The sequence below is a fragment of the Thermobia domestica genome, chromosome 15, assembly GCF_964235325.1.
Source record: "Thermobia domestica chromosome 15, izTheDome1.hap1.1, whole genome shotgun sequence".
NCBI lineage: Eukaryota > Metazoa > Arthropoda > Insecta > Zygentoma > Lepismatidae > Thermobia > Thermobia domestica.
In genome coordinates this window covers 83,036,081-83,059,233 of record NC_137468.1, presented here as the reverse complement: position 1 = coordinate 83,059,233, position 23,153 = coordinate 83,036,081, and the positions used below count along the sequence as shown (strand labels likewise).

The window sequence follows — 23,153 nt, the reverse complement described above, 5'->3', positions numbered from 1 at the left end:
TTTGGGACTTCTTTAATATTATGATTGAACCTTCCTAATATTTTGGTAGACTTAAAATTGCCCAATTCTGATCCTTCGACCCTTTTTTAATTTTTGGTATAAAATTCCTTTGAACTTCTAGCAATGTATGGATTTTCACATTAACAATAGCTTTGTATACTCCTGCAAGGGTTGACATAATAATGAAGTACTTTCTGTATTCCATAAACTGTTTTTCAGTATTAACATTTATAGCTGAGTTGAAAACAATAGGATGCCCCGGGGTATTATTAAGGAGCTTGATTCACACCACGAAAACTTATTTTCATATTTAGCATGTCTGTCGATACGTCCGTCCATCCGGGAGACAAAACTATGTTTTTCCGTATTTCCGTCTGTGAGGAAGACAAAACCATATCTGTCCGTGTGTCCGTTTGCGCGGGAGATAACTATTGTGTTATCTGTTGTTCTATTCAAAACTTTAGGTTTCGTGAGCGTTAAACCCACTTTGCGAATTCTTTGTCATGCACATGCACATAGGGTTTACTCTGGAGCAACTATTATAGGGATATGAGAAGTGGCAAGGTTGGTAATATTCTACAAAGTCCTTCCTTGACAGTTGTCTCTTTTTTTTTATAATTGTATGGTGTATTTGAAGGGTAAAATTTTCGTTGGCCAAGTATATTTCTTATTTTGAAGCGAGTTAATGTTGTACCGGTGTTAAATAAGGACAAAATAAGTTCCTGAATTTTGGTGTTGTTGTTATGTCGAGTGACTGAAGAGGGCAGGAGCGTCTGGTGGAAATATTTTCATAACGATAAATACTCAATAAAGTCAGTCAAGCGTTAAGAGAGAGATGTGCCAAACGTTTTCTCTATTATAAATAAGAATGTAAGTTTTGATCATTAGTTATGAACTTCAACATCGTTAGTTTTGTGGGATGCATTAGGCAGTTGTAGTTTGGTTATATATAAGAAAAAATAGAAAACTAAAATTTTTGGAATATTAGCTTTTTTCCATTAAATTTCGTACTCAACCATTCAATTCTGTCAATTTGTTCTCCGTCAACGTCTCCTTAGTTGGTGACGATACTGTGATATCAGAAACTAAGCTTGCACTCATTGTTCCCTATACCTTAAAAATAAATCTAATTGTATAATACAATCAGTTTCATCATTGAGACTCCGATATGAGGCATTCTGCAAGTGTCAGAACAAACATTCCAAAATGAGAAATAGAGTTAAAATTTAAAATTAAGGAATATTATGGGGTTTGTCAAAACATTGTTTGAAAGTAGACACAACATCGACCACTGTTAAAATCTTGCACAATTCCAAAACACAGAAAGAAATAGTTATCACTCTCCATTTTAATTAAAGTGCCAACATTGAATTTGGGTGAGGTAACTTCTAAGACATTACACAATATTGTCAAAATTTTTAAACAAAATCACCAGAGGTATGATACTTACTTTTTATCCATTTCAAAATTGACGTTTTTTTTTTTCCTGACAATATTGATTTTGACAAAAGAGATGGTGATAAGAAACAGATATATTCCTTATCAATTTTTCAGCTTTTCCCCAGCCGAAGAAGAGTTTTAAAATAATAAAATGAAAACAAAAATCGATAAATAAAAGTAATAACACTCAAGAAAAATAAAGCAGACACCTCGGAAAACAAGTACAGAAATGTATTGTCTCTAGTATTACTGTATTCACTTATCAATTGACTGCAGGTTTACATTAACGTGCATAATACGGGTAAACCAGCAATACATAGGAAATCCCTACACCGCTCTTTCTCGGCGAATATGCGTTTGTTTCTTTTATCAATATCTTAACATCCTTGAGTAAGGCTCTAAGGGACAGTCGAAACCTTGAAACCGCAAGGATTAATCAGAGTTTGAAATTTGAAGCAAGTGAGGATGATTACCAGTTCCTTAACCTTCTTAAAATCATTAATACTGTTAAACATTGTAGTCAGCAATTGAACAGTAGTTAATTAAAAAAAAAAAAAAAAAAAAAAAAAAAAAAAAAAAAAAAAAATTAAAGTTACTATTTTAAAGACTGATTGGCAAAAAAGGTCCTATATATATTTAATTTGTATGTCCGTGTGTCCGTTCGGGAAGAACAAAATCTCGAAAGCTACGTGATGAATCACTGTCAATTTTGGCCATGATGTAAAGGATCAAAGGTTAGGAATTGAGTTTGTTGATGGAGGTAGTGTTGTAAATAAAAAAAAATAAGTTCGCATTCTTTCAGAAAGTACGTTTATTTTTTACAAAAAACATTACCTCTCGTTTTTTTCTAAATTTCGTTTTTTTTTTTTTAAATATCGTACTTTACGGACTATAAGACACAGTTTTTCCTTCGAAAAATTGCCTCCGAAATTCGAGTGCGTCTTATACTCGAAATTAATACAAAAATGTTCAGTGTTCGATTTAAAATTCCCGCCAGTCTTAAAAATGGCTGTATATCTGATGCCGCGGGAAACCTACCTCTATTTGGCAACATTGGAATCAACTGGCAGCAACGGTGCACCGATGAGACGAACATGAGTCGCGGGGATTCTCAAACTTGCTAACGCTGTCTGGCTTTGTAATCTAATAACAAAAATGATAAAAATGTTACTGTATTTTTTTTAAAAATTGCTTAAAAATTAAGCTGTCTTATAGTCCGTAAAGTACGGTAGTTATATATATATATATATATATATATATATATATATATATATATATATATATATATATATATATATATATATTGTAAAATTGAAAGTGAGTATGTTTGTGACTCTTAATCTCTTGAACCGACTGACCGATCTCGATCAAATTTTCAACTAGATGCGGTTCTGGGCTAGGAGTGTTTTTAGCTATCTACTTTGACGGTACAACTTAGGGGTGGAGGGGACATAGAAAAAAATAAATAAAACTTCATAACTCTTGAACCACCCGACCGATCTTGATCAAATTTTCAGTGTAGATGAGGTTTAAGACTGGGATGACTTTTATCATTTCACTTTGACGTAGCAACGTAGGGGAAGGAGTGGAAGGGGAAATACACAAAAATCAATAAATATAAAAATAAAAGACTATATTCGTGAATTAATCACTTTTGAACCACCCGATGGATCTCAATCAAATTTTCAACATATATGAAGTTCAAACATGGGAAGTTTTTTTTATCATTTCATTTCGACAGTAGATCTTAGGAAAGGGGAGGGGAGGAGGGGAAATCTATGAAAATGAATAAAACTTAAGTCTTGAACTACCCGACCGATCTCGATCAAACTTTCAACATAGATAAGGTTCGGGCCTGGGATGTTTTTTTTCATTTCACTTTTACAGTGTTACGAAGAGGAGGGGGAGGGGAGAGATATATGTCAAAAAAGTAAAAATAAAAGCGACTGTATTTGTAACTTCATCACGATTAAACCACCCGACCGATTTTAACAGAATTTTCAACATAGATGAGGTTCAGATATGAGGTGGTTTTTTATCACATCACTTTAACGGTAGAAATTAGGGGAGGGGGAGGAGAAGGGAGAAATTTTTAAAAATAACAGGGCTCATAGCGAGTCACTTTTTTTAACTAAACGTTACTTCTTTTCAAGTTGGTCACTAAAAGTTACTTTTTTTCAAATTTGTCACTAGAAGTTACTTTTTTGGGAGGTAAAGTGACTTTTTCGTGTGATTTATGTTTTTCATTGGCAGTTTTCTAAGAAAAATATAAAAATAAATGGAAAAAGGCAGAAACTCGTTACTCATTACTTTTCTGAAAGCTTCAGTACTTGCTGACACAGTGAAACAGTCAGCTTTATTCTAACTTCAGCTTTTATTCTTTCTAAAGTACAGTGGATGGTTGGTGGATGCTTAAGTTCTCAAGGTGGGGTTGAGAACCCTTCTGTGTCTATTCTTTCTTCTATCATAATAGTCTTTTCTCGTAATATTTTTCTCTCGTAATAGTTAACGCTCCGCTCAATGTTGTGTTTGTGTGGTTCATCATGTTCATCTTGTGTTATGCTTCTTGTATGTTCTTCTTAAGAATAGGTATTGAATTTGAATATTTCATGGCTTTGAGAACTCTCAATGCTAAGTTAAATATAATGTCTGGGATGAAGAAATTCGGAAATAGGCCAGAACTGGTTCCACTTACTCAGAACCTTCTTACCGGTACATCTGCTAAGTTTGCTTACCGTAACTACAAAGCATACTTAGAAAACTTAAGAAAAGAGGAAGCTTAAAAAGAAGTAAAGAAGAACAGATGAAACAAAACAACAAACAGAGAGGTGATGGAGAAATTGACAAAGGAAAAAAGGGACATGATGAGATTTTGGTCACTTTTTCGTGTGCTTTTGGTCAATTTTTGGTTACTTTTTCGTGTGCTTTTGCTCACTTTTCAACTATTTACAAGAGACCAGACCACTATGAGCCCTGAAATAAATAAAACTTAATAACTCTTGAACCACTCGACCGATCTCGATCAAACTTTTAATATAGACAAGGTTTGTGGCTGCGATGTTTTGTTCATTTCACTTTTACAGTGCAACGAAGGGGAAGGGAGGGGGAGATATATGTAAAAAAAAAAAAAAAAAGTAAAAATAAAAGTGACTGTCTTTGTGAGTTCATCACGCTTAAACCACCCGACCGATCTTTAAAAAAATTTTCAACATAGATGAGGTTCGGATCTGAGGTGGTTTTATCATATAACTTTAACGGTAGAAATTAGGGGAGGGGGAAGAGAGGGGGGAAATCTATAAAAATAAATGAAACAATAACTCTTGAGCCACCAGACCTATCTTGATCAAACTTTCATCATAGATAGGTTCGGGCGTGGGATGATTTCGCTATTTCACTTTTATGGTGCAACCTAGAGGAGGGGGAGGGGGAGGCCGAGGTATATATGTAAAAAGAATAACAATAAAAATGACCGTCTTTGTGACTTCATCACGCTTTAACCACAGGACCGATCTTAATCAAATTTTCAATATGGATGAAGTTCGGACCAGGGGCTGATTTTTATCATATCACTTTGATGGTAGATATTACGGGAGGGGGAAGGGAGGGGACAAATATATAAAAATAAATAAATCAACTCTTGAACCACCCAACCGATCTCGATCAAATTTTCAACATAAATGAAGTTCGAACATGAGATGATTTTTGTCATATCACTTTGACGATGTAACTTAAAGGAGGGGGAAAGATATTTACAAATGATCGAAAATGACCGATATTACTGTCGAATCTTTAGTGTTTGAGGTCGCTGAGATGAACAGTGACACTTCTGATGCCATTTAAATCCAAACTCAGCCCTACAAAAATTGTGGGAGGGGATATATATATATATTCAAAATGACCAATATCAGTGTCGAATTCACACTTTTCGGGGTCGCTGAGATGAACAATGACACTTCCGTTTCTGTGGCCCGCAACATGGGGAGGAGAGGGGATATATAAAAATCATCTAAAATGACCAATATCAAGGAGCGCGTTAGTAATAGTAAAAAGTGACTGACTAACGAAACATATTACTATTTTTTCTTAATTTAACCCAACGAAGCGGATAATTGATGCTAGTATATATATGAAAATGAAATCTTTGAGTTTTACGTCCCACGATTATGCTGGTTAGGCTAAAGGAGACGGATACAATATATATGAGTAGCATACTTACTAATAATCCGGGTTTCAGCAGTGTTTCACCAATATCAACCAAAAAATATAACCATAAATGAAAATTTGTTTTTTCGTGTAAGTAGGCCTTTAATAATATCACGTACAGTATAAAATGCAAATAACTTGTCTAAAGGTAAAAACTAATACTAATTTGTCTACTAGTACTTTTCGAAATATCACACATAAATAATTTGTCGACTAGATAATATATGATATGCAGGGCCGGCTCTATCATATGTGCAACACGTGCATTTGCTGTCATAAGTATATTATTTAAATTAAATATTTATTGTTGGAAACAGGCTTCTTGATGATGGTAGTTAAATTTACTAAGCTGATCTTCTATTTGAATACTAACTTTATAAATCATGTTTAGTTCGCTTTAGTTTAAGGTCACACGAACAGTGCTAAAGCAAATGGTCAAATAAATCCAGTATAAATTGCTTGATTGTTGTCAAATACAAGAACTCAATTCTCGAACACTTGTTCCATTCAGTTAGTTATCACAATCATGATACAGAAACTAGTTTTGTCTTTGTCACAAATAAGTTCCTTATCATGGAAGATGGAAACAAGTTTTATTTAAAAACAAATAACAGATGTAGAAGGAAACTCAAGAAATAAAGATAAAAAAGCTAGTTATACTGGATTGCAAACTGATATATTGAGATTGAAGATAGATATTGAATTCTATAAAAAGGGTTACCATCTTTCAGGTGTGTTTGCTTTATCTTTCATTAGCATAATAGATTATTATTTAACCAAAAAAAGACACAATGAGATTGTATTTGTAGTATTTAAGTCTTTCTGAGTGCAAGTTCACTTTCCCTCCCCTTCGTTGTTTATGCTGGAGTAGCATACTTAAAATCGAGACTTCTAAGATTTGTTTTTTTCTGGAGAAAGGGGGAGGCGTTAAATGATGCCATTGTACAGGCAGGGTGTCTTCTAAAATTTCAAAATGAAATTTCGTGACCTTTTTTTTCTCAAACCATCAAATTCAGTAACATTCTCAAGAGCGAATTTGGGTACGAATTAGGCTGAATTTTCATGCATGCGATAGAAGCGTTCTTTGCTTGCGATTTGGTAGCGTCCAAAGCCGACCATAGACATTTGTGATGGTTAACTTTGACATTTACAGAACAAAATTTTCCAGTTTATACTTATATTTGTACAGATAAAAAAATTCGTGATCCAAAAGCTAAATTTCGACTTTTTCTTGACTTTCATGACCGTTTTCTGACTTCGTGACTATTTCATGACTTTCGTGACCGATAGATGCCGTGACGGGGCAGCAAATTTCCTAGGACCGGCCCTGATATGTACACTCATGTTTAAAATGATTGTCGCATATCTATAACTGTCTTCTTGTAAGAATATAATTTGATAATGATTTTGCAGGGTACTTCTAATACTGATACTATGTATATAATCGGGAAATGTATATTTGTGGTAAATTTCATAGGAAAAGAATTATAAATGCGAAAATTAGAGTAAAACAAAATGTTGCTAAATGGACAAGAAAGTTTTATTTTCGTTTTATTGTTCTTATTTACTGCTATTTTGACATAAAATTTGCCAAATATATATCTTTGCCGATCATACAAACCGGGCAAATTCGTTATCAAATTATATTCCTACAACAACATATTTATAGATATGCGACAATAATTTTGTACATGAGTCTACATACAAAACATGAATATAGGATGGCAGAATTGGAAGCAATGCAGGGTGTTTCAAAATTAATATTAGGGTTTTGAAACTTTGTAGTATCAATTATAATACAATTAAGTTACAATTATTAATAATATCAAATGAAAGAACAACTCTAGCAGTTTTGTACACACGCATGCGCATACACTGTATCCTCTGTCTTCTGTTAGAGAGAGCTAGTATCAAAGATGGTGACTAGAGAGCAGACAGCTTTTAGTGTTTTAATTTTGCAGAGACTGAATCTGTAGTTGCAGTGTAATCGTCTGTGTAGAGAATTCTTAAGGTGACGCTTATAACTACGTCCTTATCGTTTACAATTGCTACAAGGTCTAAAGCCTACAGAGTACAGTTTACGTGCCAATTTTGCAAATGAAATATTGCTACATAACGATGAAGATTTTCTGGATCGTGTCGTCTTCAGTGATAAATCGACACCTAAGTGCTAATGTGAACATTCTTAATGTTCGCATCTGGGCTCAGTAAATCTTCAGGAGATGGTACAGTTGCAACGAGGCTCCCCTAAATTGAATGTGTTTTGTGCCATATGGCGGAAAGTTTATGGACCTTTCTCGCCTATCGACTGGATGTGTGCTTGTGACGAATGGTGCTCACATTGAACACTTGTAGCAAAAACTGTTTCAGTTGCTTTTTTACTTGATATATTGTTTGTCAGTGTACATTAAATGTAATAAGTACTACAAACCCTTTAAACCCCAATATTTATTTTGAAACACCCTGTATTTCCCAGCAACACTATTGGAACTAAGATGTAAAAGGGAGAGAAAATGTACAATAATCAGACAATTTTGCTCGTATGGGTACTAAGAAACAAAGGATTTGTAAGTTACGAGGACTTCGATTCAAGTTCTGCTGATTATTTCACTTATCTGCAACATAAATCAATAAATAATAGTTACCAGAAAAAAAACAGACATTTGAAAAAAACATGAAAAAGAACGAGGTTCTTTTATTGAAAAAAAAAAAACTTCACAGAAAAAAACATTTTTTTACAATACTAGATGGAGGTGATCTATGCAGTTTATTTTTAAGATACGGACAATAAAAATTGAGATTAGCGTATTAGTTAAATACTCAGGAGGCAAAATAATAAGAGTGCAACGCTAAAATATAACTAATGTCCGTGTACTCGACAAATTTAAAGACTCTGTGAACGATGAAGTTGCAGTTTGTTTCGAAAATATTCTACTGGCTTATTAATTGACTCGTTGTTTCGTTTCAAGATGGCGTCTCAGCCTACGCTTTCATAGATTCACTTAATATCACTTTTCTCAACAAAGAGCATGCTATGGTCTATCTTCACCGTCTTTATCCAGAATTGAAAATCCCTTTTATAAATAGAATGGACGATATTTCCGATATTTTTCTGTAGAGAAATTTATCTGCACTACTAACTTTTTCTAATCACTAGATCCACCCGAATCATTGTCTATTGTACATTTCAACAATCCATACTTCAGTCACGGATACATATTTAAATATGATTATGAAGAAATCGAAAATCAGAAGTTTCGATGTGAACTCTTTTTATTATTATTATTATTATTATCAGGAGCAAAAAATAGTCACTAATAATAAAAATGGTTGGTTGTTTAATTAGGATTTAGCGTCCCTTCAGCACAGAAGCTATATGAGATCATGGACCTAGAGTTTAACGTGAGATCCGAAGCACATGAGCTCACTGAGAATCAAACCCATATTTCCCGCGTCCAGGGCGTGTATTCTGACAGTATTATAGATTGTAATATACGCATTTATAATGTAGTAAGGAATTATTACTTATGTGCTAGTTTATATTTTATTAGTAATATACGTATTAGCATCACTTCTGTAATATAAGAACATTACATGTAATAAATATCTAATTTACTCTTCGCACACTATGATTTAACTGTAGTTTCAATATTCTAATTACCAACAAAACTGTAAGATATATTCTTTATTTATTGTTTTATTCCTTCTATCTATGGCGATGGGTGCAGATAAGATAGTCAATTGAAGGAAATATTTGACATATCCATCACCCTTCAAAGTAGCGAAATATCAAAACTGGTCCCGTAGATTTACAAACAGTTACAATTGCCTTGTTGATGGATGTCGACTAGCAAGAACCTGTGCTGTTTTCTTTCTTTTCTGCAGTGTGAACTGGTTCAATATTTGTTATAAATTTCATACAAATTCCTCAGAAGGTAAAGGCTTCCAACATGAGACAAAAGTAAGAACCATGTTCAATAAATTCATTTGAACTACACAAGTTTCTTGCATACTAGAAAGTATATGAGTGGAAAGTAATTTTCTCATACCTTCACGAAAAGAAAAAAAAGAGCAATAAACAATATCAATCAGCTCCCGTATTTTTGAAGAAGTTGCTTCCAGTGGAGAAGATTTCCTTTTCCTCCCTCTAGTTCGTTGACCATCCAAAACTAACAGTAGTAAATGACGCTTAGCAAGTGTTCCTAAGAAATGAAAATGGTTAGATGTCCAACATATAGTGGTAAATTAAACATTATCAGCACAAGACTGACGTTGCTTTAATGCGGCCAAGTACTAAGGTAGACAATCGACCAACTTACAGAGTAACAAATAATGGATATTTTCGAGAAAATACAGGCTCCATACAAAAAAGAGGCAAAGTTAACATATTTTACTGTACTATTTTGTTAAATGCAAATCTGAGTTGAAGATTAATATGTAGTCTTGTTCAGTGTAATTTTAGTTTACACTTTTTTCCTTGAAAACTTTATGATGTATGAATTTCTCAAATCTTTCCAGATAATAATGATGAAAATACTGATAGAGTGGTATCTGAAATTCCATCTAAAATTAGTAGCAGAAAAAAGAGGGGAAGGAAGAGAAAGGATGCGGATTTTGAGACTGATTTTTGTAAGTATTACTATTATAATATCAATATTTTTAAATAATTATTGCTTTGTGCATGTGTTTATAGCGGAAGTACCTTACACGAGCAAAGTGGAAGTTGTTAACATCATTTACTTTAAGTTACATTGAGATAAGAAGAAGTAATTTCTATGTGAGTTTTAAATTTTGTTTACTACAGAAGAATCGTCAAGAAGGAAAAGAAGGAAGTAGTTCTTTCAAGGAATGTCGCAAAAAGTTTTCCCATCAAGAAGTTTAATTTCAAGTTTTGAAACCTTGCACCTAAAGGACACACTCTATATATAATAAAAAAGAAAGAAACAAAAAACTTTATTTGTTACATCAAAACGGAAGAAACTGCTGATCCTTTTGAAATGAATTTTTGAACATAGTACTTACGTAAAACTTGATTTTTATCATGTCGATTTTATTAAAATGAGTATCGTGTGAGGAAGAAGGGGCTCAAATTTTATGTCAGAAACAGAGTATTTCAAGACCTCCAAAAGCTAGGGCTGGAATGTAAATTCTTCATAAACGGGAACATGTCCCAGTGTTTTCGAAAATTACGCTTTTAAGGAGGAGAGAGGAAAAAAATTCAAATTTTTTTTCTGTACATTTAAATCTACATTGTCTCTGTCATCAAGGGAAAACTCCCTGAACTGTTTGAAATGGATTTTTACACATAGTTGGCACTGTCCTGGTGCTGAGTTTTTATCATGTTACTTTGATAAAATGCATATCCACAGATAAAATGCAAAGGCCACAGAATTGAGAGGTTCTTTTTCAGTGGAAAATCGGTTGTTGCTCTCGGTTTTTGTGCGGGAAACCCGGATTCGATTTGCGATGTGAGCTTAACGTGATTCGGATTTTCACATTAGTTGTAGGTCCATATCCAATGTACTCACGTGTTTGTAAATAGTATTATTTTCTTTCTTCAGCCTCATATCGTCCCTATGTTGATTTATTTTTTTACTTAAATCTTTTCCCTGTTTCTTCAATGTATTTCATGTCACAATCCTTGTACACTACACTTTCTTCATATATGTCTTTTCTTCTACTCCTCACCTTCCTAACCACATCCTGAACTCTTCGTTCTCCTTTTCTGTACGTCTTTACTCCATTTAATAAATTCTTCAGCTCTTCTGTCTTCTCTCCAATTCTCTCTATCTCGTGCCATTTCTTCTCCTTTTCCCCTTTCTTTCCTCTTTTATTCTGCTTTTCCTTAATGTCTCTTTCTTCTGACCGTTCCTCTTTAATACGTTTTGAAACTTCCGTATTCTTCCTTCCTACTCTTTATTATATCTCCTCTAGTCACCTCTCCATGTTTCTTAACTTTCTTTTCATGCTGTTATCTAGACGACTCTATTTTACTTCGATGGTCATGTCTAGGAAGTTTATAACATTCTCACTTTCTCGTCTACTCCCTTTCTTTTCATCTTCACGATTTTTTCCAGGATCCTCCTCTCTCCTTTCCATACTCCCATACTCTCATCCACATATATGCAGAACATTATTGGGTTCTTTCCATTTTCTTGTATCACATTTTGCTTCCGTTTGTTGATCACCAGTTCTGACAGTACTGAACTTAATCTTGAACGTATACTTAATCTTTTTTAATTTTAACCATTTTTTTTCCCTGTTGTACAATAATTCTTGTACCATAATACCTTCAACGGTTTTATCATTTTCTCTTTCTTCCGATCTGTTATTTTACGCTCTTTCATTTCTTCTATCACATAGTCTTCATCACATATTCTCTCTTAATACTGGGAAACATCTTTATATCAACACTTAACATAATTGTCTTCTTTCTCCTATTCCCTATTTGTTCTGTCATTCTTTTCACTGCTTCTATATTCTTCACTCTGTGATTCTCGTAGCCTAGGTACTGCGTGTCTCTTTTGCCGTTTTCCTTAATTTTTCTTCTAACGGTTCGAGACAAATCCCTCTGCAGTCCAATACTGGCCTTAACTTTATCTCTTCTTTATGAATTTTCAGGAAGCCCTTCAACCTGGGTATTCAGCCTTATTCCTTCACCTACTTCCAGGGCTCATAGCGAGTCACTTTTTTTTAAAAACTAAAAGTTACTTTTTTTCAAGTTGGTCACTAAAATTTTCATTTTTTTTTTTTCACTAAAAGTTACTTTTTGGGAGAGTAAAGCCATTTTTTCGTGAACAGGATTTGTAAGATGAACAGAAACAGATGATGGTGGATAGGAGAAAATCCTCCTTAATAACACACTTCTTTGTGAAGAAAGACTAAGTTTATGTGAAAATATGAAAATCTGGTTTTAGCACGCATTCTTGCTACTGCTTTTTATTTCATTTTTGGATGCAACTGCATTTTTAATTAACATTTGTAATTTGTTTTAAAAGTTCATAATAAGGGTATAAACATAATCCATATTATTTGCTTTGATTTTATTGTGGTAAAGAAGAATGACATATATTACCTGTGTACAGTTTCCTTTTCATTGTATGCAGAATGTTGGTAGAAGCCATACCGATGTTTACCAATCATGTGGTACCAAGACAAAATTTGTAACAAACCAATTGTGCAAGGCAAAATTTTATTATCAGTTAATGGTAATCTAGATGCTATGAATTACATTACTTTAATTTTGTATTATTGGACGTAATGAAAATATAGAAATTTGACCTTACCCATGGGCACTCGAAGAGGGGGCAGGGAGATGGCCCCCCTCCTGGCTCACGAAAACAACTTAAATTTCTTAAGATTTTCTTTATACAAAAAAAAAAAAAAAAAAATCCTAAACGTAATATAGCAACCAGGGAGATGTCCCCCCCTACAAAATTTTCTTCGGGGCCCCATGGCCTTACCTCTCCCCCAGATCAAAGTTGAAATACCATACCGTGCAAAACATGAAATTAATAATGAACCTCTAAACTCAAGTAATCCAATTTTTTTAATTAGGTGACAAACTTAAGTATTTTTTTAAAAAATCTTAACACGTTAAAGCATTACGTATTTCAGCTATGATGCAGAAATGATGATTTTTTTCAGCTATTTTGGTTGAAAAAAAAATATGTAAAATCCAATTTATGCCCAAAAGGTTTAAAGTTACTTTTGATGAGATTTTGGTCACTTTTCAACTATTTAGAAGAGACTAGATCACTATGAGCCCTGCACTTCTTAAATCCTTGTCTTCTTCCATTTTCAACCACCACTTTAAGTACTTTACCCTTTATCTTCTCTTTTATGACCTAGTATGTCCTTTCACATAGATCATCCAATTTGCTTCCGTACCATTGTTTCGCCAATTATACCACATGGACGCAGACACCTATGAATATTCCTAGGCTGAAGGTCTACTCTTGTGCCAAAAGTGTTAAAAATCAGTCGAATATTTTTCCACGATAGTGTAGAATTTGGATTTTGAGCCTCCCCAGTCGCGTTGGTTTCTCACGCCGAAATGAATACTTACATGTAATATCATTTGAATTTTGGCGCACACTCAAAATAACTCTCGTACTCTTCGTCAAAATAACATACGTAAATTTTCCAAAGTTGAAGGAATAACCTTGTAACAAAAATTCACCAATTTTATCAGACTGTTTTCTGTGTTGCTAAGTTGAAATTTCGGGCTCCCTCCACCGAGTATCTCCCATTCTTCACTGCGCCAAAACAAAGTGGCTACATAAAAGAAAAATCTCCAGGGCTAACATTGTGCCGAGATTGCTGTAAATCAATAATTCCCACATTCTAGGCAACTGTGTTCTTGAAATTTTATTGCCTTTTGCTTTACAGGTCTTTTTTAAAATATAAAATGCATATACTATTAAAAATATGAACATCATCCATACATTAATTTGTTTTTTAATTATGTCAAATTAAGGTGAGAACTCCTTAATTTATTCAACATATTCGGAACTTGACAGTGGTTTTACTTGTTAGCTTAGTCTTAATATTTATGAAATATTGTAACATGCTTTGACGATATGTGAAAGCGTCTAATTCGCCCAAAACAGTTGAATAATCTCGTTAAAAATAAATAAATAAAAATAAAAATAAAGCAGTATGGTACACCTTGGATGTACCAACTATATATTAATAAGAAGCCCAGGAACCCAGGCAGGTTTAAGTCAGTATTTTGAAGTGGGAACTGTTTTTCGGGTTTGGCCAACTTCTGCAAACCCAGTACTTCCCCGCTCTTCTTCGAAGTTGTTACATCTACAGATCCTTTTAACTGCAGGGTTCATGGGTCTCAATGATAGAGCGCTTACCTCTTGTGTGGGGTCCCTGATTCGATTCTGGGCCCAGTAAGTTGTGGTGAACAACATCGTGTCCGTGGGTTTTCTCGGGGTACTTCCGTTTCCTCCCACATTTCATTCCACCAATTTTTCCATCATCATTCACTTGCCGTAATCATCCGTCTTCTTTAGCCTAAAGAACAAAATTGTGGGACGTTAAACTGAAATGTTTCATTTTATTTATTATTATTATTATTATTATTATTATTATTATTATTATTATTATTATTATTATTATTATTATTTTTTTTTTTTTTTAACTCTAACACTTTGGTGTGTTATTTGACATTATATTCGAGAATTATCATCATATACCTAGGTGATACTACGTTAAATGTTAGTATATACTATTAACCATTTACACTGTTGTAATTGATACATTTAACATACAAATATGTATTAATGTCAATGATAATATTATTCCAGTGGAAGGAACCCCTAAAGAATGTAAACAAGAGATAGTTACTGATGAAGATGAAGCGGAAGATGATCAAAGTGATATTGGTATGTAAACATTGACTCAAATATGGTAATGTAACTTAATATAATTTTAAGTTATTGCTTATTTTTTAAAGTGAATTGTGAGAAGTTTAGTCTTGTTTTTTTAGTATATATAATATATCATCATATTAACCATTGCTGGATGAAGAGCTCTCCAACTTTTTTTTTCCACAGCCGTCTATCTTGGGGAATTCTCTTCCATCTTGCTCCACAGTTCTTCTTGATTTCATCATACCGTTTTCTAATGAGCACGTTCCCTAGGTCGCTTCGTGTCTCTTAGTATCCAGTCAAGAATTGTCTTTTTCCATCAATCATAATTTCTTCTTCAAATATGTTCGTCTTCTTGCAATATGTAGTATATTGGCCACTTACAATGCCTTTCTTTTCATGGTAATATCCGTCACTGTTGTCATCTTTCTAATTCATGTGATTCTTTTCCTTTCTTTGTGGATGATTCGTAGCATACAAGTTTTCATGCTTCGTTATGTAATCTGATTTTGTTACTGTCCAGAGTCCCTGATCTGTGTATCAAAACAGGCAGAACAAATTCATTGAAAACTGTACGCTTTAAACACATTAATATTTTACTATCTAAAATGAAACTGTTCCTTCTGAATTCACTTCAATCTAGTTTAATATGTCCGTTAATTTCTTCCTTAATGTTGCCATCCATGAATATCTTGTAGTTATTCACTTGTTCTAATTCCATACTTTTAGCTTCAATTCTTGCTTCGTTACGAAGTTGTTGAGCACCACTTTCGTCTTTCCTACATTCATTTTCAACTCATCTTTCTTGCTCCTCAGTAGAAGTTCTTTAGGAAAAGTTAAAAGATGCCAACATTAATCCTGATTATAAAAGGGAAATGTCTTCAGCCCTCAGTAATGCTATTTCCTAATTTCTAACAGACATCAGTCCGCTACTTGCGCTGGCTGGCTGCCTGAGCCAATAGATGGTGCTGGCGTTCAGGTACTTTGCAGGATATAAAACTATTGTGACGATTAAATTGTAACTTAAAGATTGCATTGTTTCAGTTTAATTACTTTCCAAAATAGGACAAGAGTTGTAATCATATTTAGATATGAGCATTAATATTTGTGTATTTCTACAGTTATATATTGTGACAATTTAATTGGAATTTAAGCTGTACTGTTTCATAACATACACAGAGTGAAGAAGTGACTAACTAGACTGAAACTCAAACCCAGAACCTCCAGCATACCTTGCCGATGCATTAACCACTACACCACCCAGTCCGCTTCCCAGAACGGCTCACTCTTTGTGTGTTATAGAATTCGCATCTGTAGAGGATCTGGTGTGTAAAAAAATCGGTTGTTTCATTCTTTCATTAGTTTATATGAAATTACAATCGTCATAAGGTGGTCGGTAAAAGGACACAAGGATTGTGCAATCGCAGCAGAGGTTTATGGTACAATCCTCGTGGTCTGAGATGAGAGCACCGACCTTGAGAAAGAAAGAGTGAGTAGCTGTTCTGGGAAGCGGACTGACTGGGTGGCGTAGTAGTAGTGGTTAACGCATCAACATGGATTGCTGGAGGTCCCTGGTTCGAGTTCTTGTCCAGTCAGTTACTTCTTCACTCCTGATGTGTTACAGAATTCGCACCTTTAGAGAATCTGGTGTGTAAAAAAAATCTGTTGCTTCCTCCTTTCATTAGTGTACATGTTTTGTTTCAGTTTAATTATTTGAAAATGAATAATCGTGATGCTGAACATGAACGTGCTTCCTTGTTTATTATTGACAGCCTGTAATTGTGTAAAATCCACATCAAGTAGAATATAATTTAGTAACTAAGCAACATATGAACACTGTATATAAACGGCAGATAGTTACCGTTTATCTTTAGAACAGTGCAGTATTTAACAAACTAATGGCAGCCCACATGAAGCAAGCACACTGCTTTTAACCGTGTTTAGTTGAGCGTTAATATTTGTGTAACTGCAAGTTAGTTGGTGGGCAAACTTAAAAGGAGTTAAGTGTAAACAATTAGAACTTTTAAATAAGCCGATTTTATCCTATAGCGTACATCAAGTCGAAAGTTTGGAGAGAACTAGTAACTTTAAAAGAAAGTATTTGTTCTTGGGATATTAGTTATTGCTGAGAACTTCTTTCTTCGCTCTGGAGTCATCGTAATTAATTAAAAGAAAAAAATTCTCAGCAATAAGCAGTATGCAATAATAAATACTTCTGACTTGGTTAATAATTCTTTACTATTTTGCAAATGTAACTAAAAACTGCTCGCACCACAACCCACGAAAAGCTGAGGACCTTTCAAATCTTTCAAATGGAGCACATTCAAGTCAGTATGCGTAGTTGGCATATTGCCTTCTAGTCCCGTTATTTCTGACTCTCTTAAGATTGGAATCTGATATAAAGAAGTTGCTTTCGAATACAGCTGTTTGGAATGTCTGAGGGCTGTTCGGAAAGTAACCTCCAATTGGTTAAAAAAGAAAACTAAAGTAAATAAGAAGAATTTATTATATACATCTGAAAACAACTACTTTGTTCTGTTTTTCAACGTAGTTTCCATAAGCTTCAAGCAGTTATCATATCTCTGTACTGGCTTAGAAATTCCATCAACGTAAAATTGTCCCGCTTGTGCCTTGAGCCAGCCTGTGACCGCATCTTTCAGCTCTTCATCATCATCGCACACAGTACTTGCTGTAGCCTAACCGCTGTATCAGTGCGTCATATAACATAGTCCTAGAAATTTGTGGAAAATTAATCGGAAAACTCCGAGATTGTGAAACGTCGATTTTCACGAAATTTTCCATCAGTGTTCTGAACGGGTTCATCAGTGACCACTGATGGCCTGCCACTCCTCTCTTCGTCATGAATGTTTATTAGTCCATTTTTAAATGAACGAACGCATTCACGAACAACTCTTTCACTCATCACACTTTTTCCATACACGGCACAAAGTTCCCGATGAATAGCTGCTGCCGAATATTGTTTTGCCGTAAGAAAACCTATAACAGCTCGCACCTCACACTTGGCAGGAGTTTTCTATTGCAGCACACATTTTGAGACGCTAGAAAAGTGGAACTAGTGATCAGACACCTTCACTCTACTACAGTGGATGTAGACTGATTCACCGCGCACGTCTGTGCAAAGATGGTACCCCACTACTTCACGCACAGTGACCAATCAGAGGTTACTTTATGAACGCGTTTCGCATGAATGTGTGTGTCTGTTTATTGTTTATTTGTAAAATGTGGAGAAGACCATTGTAATAAAATAAGAATAATTGCTGATAATTGCTATATAGATTTATCTATACTACTCTATAAAAGAACATGTGTATGTAATCAAATTTTCTTATAAAAAGGAGTCACGTAGAGCTACCAAATTTTGTACACAACTAGATCGCCACCAAATCTAAACTCGTATGAAGTTGTTTTTTTCGATTTGCAACTCAGGGGGGATTGGAGGGAGGTGATGCTTTGTAGAGGTTTAAAAAGTATAGAGTATCTCAGAAACCCTTCAAGTTAGACAACCCAAATATTCTGTTATGTAGCAAATTCTATATTGTTCAGTCCATGCGAAGAACGATCACTTCTGGTGGTAATGGATTAAAAAATCTTATCCGAATCTATCCGGAGAATTAAAAATTTTCATGAAACAGTTTCGGTGTATGGTGACATCTTTATCAATGACTAGTATTCGCTACCAGACTGGAGACATATGGTAGGTTCCTATCTATTTATACAGGGTGGCCCAAAAGTAGGTATACACCCCTGCATTGATCAAGTATAACATTCCAGCTTATAGGTTAATTTGCTTGGGCTGTTCCGAGCTTAAGATATAAGTAAAAAGACATTAAGAATAAATTATAAAGAAACTAAGTCTACCTGATGGATAACAATAAGAAATTGTATAAAATGTAATGTGCTGATCAGTACGGGACTGTATACCTACTTTTGAGTCACCCTGTAGATCCTTCTGACTAAAAAAGTAAATATATTTACTCCTCAAACCGTGGCTGAATTTGACTTCTTGAAGAAACAAAGAAAAGTTACAAAGTTGATAGGCTTTTCATTATTTGAAAGCTGATAAATGTAGTTCCTGTGTACATAATTTTTATCTTACCAACTGCAGAAATCATCAGTAATAGGGAGATGATTCAAGGTGAGAACAACAGAAGGGTGAATGACATAGGAACTAGAAGTGCTTTTTTCTGGCAACTCAACGGTACGCAATATCAGCACCTTTTCTTGAGGTATTATTTCATTGCTATTTCTGTAGCCATTCTTTAATATTATACCCATTCTACATTCTGCAAATGCTTGCTTTAACATTGTGTGCATTTACAATATCACAAATAAAATTAGGAATGACGGTGTATTGGAGAGTATGGTAAAAGTGTGCAAGTTGCTGTAATAACATATTCACAAAATAAGTACCGGCACTTATTTCCTAGAATAAAAGCATTGGAGACTAGTAAATAGAAGGGGTAATTAAAAAAAAAAGCTAGAAAAATGGCTTTGTAAATTGTATGAAGACAACAGCATCACTGTTCCGTCTTTTATTACGGTATTAGTTTGTTCTAAAATCCATTTTCTTTTGCTTTACGGAGAAACCATTTTTTTGCTTCACAACAGAAATTGCTATCTTTTTTAGCTCGGTAGATTAATCGGAGTTTACCAAGCTATGTGCAGTTGTTTTCAGACAGACATTGAATGATCAAAAATAATCGCCATGTAAAAATTTTCAAGAACGTGAAAGGAATCTTAAGTACAATCATTCCTCTTCACAATTTTGTAAAAAATTTAGAAAGAACAAACATATAATAAAACTTATGACAGGGGCACAGTGGCTTAGTGGTAGATTGCTCACCTGTGTAATATTTTTGTCTACTTTAGGATCAAAACGTCTGTTTCTAATTTGAGCATCCCGGTCTGCTAACATAAAATCATTTTCAAAATTTACTAACAACGCATTTTTAAAATCTGAATAACTACGCAGACTACCTTTGATTGGTTTATACCATACCGAACAAGGTGGTAACAATATATGTGGCAATATTTTAAGGAAATTAGCCTTATCTATACCAATTAAATCACATTCTTCTTCGAATTTTTTCAAAAAGGTACTCGTGAGATGTCCTCAGTTCTACCGCTGAATTTAGTTAAAGATCTGATTTCACTGAATTTTACGCGATTACACTTAGTACTAAAATACCTTGGATGTCTTGGCTGTGCGTGGGTATGGTTCCTTCGACGTGGTCTTATTTCTTCGTCCTAAATATTAGAGATGGTGTCCTCCCTTTCAGAATAATCTTCTGATGGGTTACTGTCTTCTTCACAGGGTCTTGATTCATTTCTCCTATGCTCCTCATACACCACATTGAGGGCAGGATCAGGATTACATTTTGCAGTACTGATTTTCTCTTTGATGGCCTGCACCTCTTCTTGCAGTCTCCGAATTTGATTTGTATGTTCGTTGACTTGTGTTTCTACTACATCAACGGTACTTCTCACCACTGCGAAGCTATGGATAATCTGCTCTATCCTCTTGTCGGTAATTTCCAGTTTGGTATTTATTTGCTGCGTTACTTGCTCCAATTTAGAAACCATCTGCTGTCCTATTTGTTGAGTTACTTGTTCTAGTCTGGAATCCAATTTGGAATCTATCTGCTGTCCTATTTGTTGAGTTACTTGTTCTAGTCTGGAATCCAATTTAGAAACCATCTGCTGTCCTATTTGTTGAGTTACTTGCTCTAGTCTGGAATTCAGTTTGGAATCTATCTGCTGTCCTATTTGTTGAGTTACTTGTTCTAGTCTGGAATCCAATTTAGAAACCATCTGCTGTCCTATTTGTTGAGTTACTTGCTCTAGTCTGGAATCCAATTTGGAATCTATCTGCTGTCCTATTTGTTGTGTCAGTTGTTCCAATCTGGAATCCAAATTTTGTGTCATGGAATTCATCTGCTGTCCAAGCTGTCGTAAAAGATGAATCACATCCGATGAATTCTCAGTTGCTGGAATATTAATGTCAACACCTGTACTGGTATTCATTTTATCTCTTCGATATATTTTTCTTTTATTACGTAGTAAAATGTACTCCGTGATGTTGAGATAGTTTACTAAACTTCTGACTAATTTCAAGGTTCCACGGTTCCGGCACCATATAAATATGTAACGTTATTTCTTCGTTACCTTCTCTGATTCAAATACATTTTGAATACTTATAAGTTCACGAGATCACAAATGAATTGCACCACAGTTATACACTTTTAGGTTATATATTTTTCCACATATACCTCATTTCTCACATTAAAATAATATACATCCAATTATAACAATATGGTTCTTCGTTCTATCTATTTCTACATTACCATATCAACCAGATAAACAAGTTGTCATAGCAACGGAAAAAAAAAAGAAGTATCTCGATATAATACAAACATTTAAATTATTTCTTCATATACTTCTTTCTTCTTGATAGCTTGTGCCCTTTAAATAGCACTTTTCGCCAGTAAATAGAAACAATATTTAGAAATACATAGAAAATATACACTATCGTTGTAAATTTGCTCGTAAAAACGTACAAAATCACTTTTAAATACATATCATTTTAATATAGATTAAAAGGTTTATGGTAAGCCTTTGGTGCATATACCAAAAGTTTTACTTTCAATTAGCTAATGATTTGTTTCGTAAAGCGAAAGAAAATGTATTTTCTTGAACAAAATGAAGGTCACAACGCAAAGTAGAAAAACGATATTGTAATCTTTATGTAAAAATGCTTACTACAGTCCTGCCTTTTGTGTGAAAACCTTAAGCAAAGCTACGTCTAAGTAAAGCATGCTGATTGGATGCCAGGTTACTGGTACATGTATTCTTCTTCAAAATAGTTCATTACTAGAAATATAATTCTGTTCTTACTATTGTCTGTTCCATGTTACTTCTAAACGACCGTAAACAGAATCACGTGTAAATAAAGGACACTGATTGGCTGCAGTGTTGCTGAGAGGCGTATTCTTCCGCCAAATAGTTCATAATTAGAAGTATAATTCTAACTGTTATCTGTTCCATGTTACTTCTAAACAATCATAAACAAAGCCATATGTAAGCACGCTGGTTGGCTGCGAACTGACACGTGTACTGTTATGCAAACTAGGTCATCACTAGTAATTTTATTTGAAAAAAACATCCGTATAAAAGTAAGACTCAATAATGAAAGACAATAACAATATAGATATTACTTAATAATACTGCAATCAGATATAATTAATTAAGTAAAGAATGATTATAGACTTCGTCATTTCATCAGTTCAACTGTAGTAATTTTAGATTGGCTGACTCCTGGATTCGCGAGCCGAGTACATGGTAAAAACGGAAACAAGATATGTCTATACGTACTACCTTAAAACACTTCTACTGGTGGATCACTAAAATCATAGTTGCTCAGAAAATTCTAACAAGGTAGGAAAAGCATTGTCTTATAAATCACTGCTAGTTTTCTGCTGTATGCTCTCTACATTATTCATATTTGTTAACAAATACTTGGATTATTGGTCTCTCGCCTGTAAGAGTGGGAAGATACTCGATTAATCAGTTAGATTTTTCAGTGACACAAGGATACAAATAATTGTGTTTACTGAAGCTTAGAAGTAAGAGGGAACAGATAATAGTTTTTTATTTACTTTTTCTCATGTTACCCAGTTTCCTGTTACTTTTACGTGAAGTTACCTTCTTGCTGTTGATGACATCTGCAACCAAGAAAATGAGGTACAACAAATGCCTTAAAATGTTGTTTATTATACATGATAAATGGAGGAAAGAACGTATTTTATGTAACACCAATTCTTCTATGGGTGTTTAGTTATACGAAGAGTAAAGATTCACGACTGGATCAAGAATTGAACCTGGGTCTCAGGCTTACCATGTTAATACGTTAACCACTAGACACTGGTTTGTGTAAGCAACAAGACTTACGATACGATCTATGTGGTTTGAGTATGGTTCACCATAGATTCTTTATATTCAGGAAGTGAAATGTGTAGCGTAGTGGTTAAGACATCGGTATGATGAGTCAGAGATTCGGGTTCGATCCAGTCGTGCTGCATATTCTCTCTCTCTTTATATATATATATT

General features: G+C 34.2%; 1 protein-coding gene across 1 annotated transcript in view; it reads left to right on the top strand.

Annotated features, from left to right (window-relative positions):
- The window catches only part of LOC145671116 (uncharacterized), a 63,636-nt gene that overhangs the window by 12,094 nt on the left and 28,389 nt on the right, over positions 1-23,153 (top strand). Inside the window, exons 3-4 of the mRNA XM_081739905.1 lie at positions 10,162-10,272; positions 14,964-15,041. Coding sequence (XP_081596031.1) covers positions 10,162-10,272; positions 14,964-15,041 — 189 coding nt within the window. The remainder of the gene's footprint in view (positions 1-10,161; positions 10,273-14,963; positions 15,042-23,153) is intronic.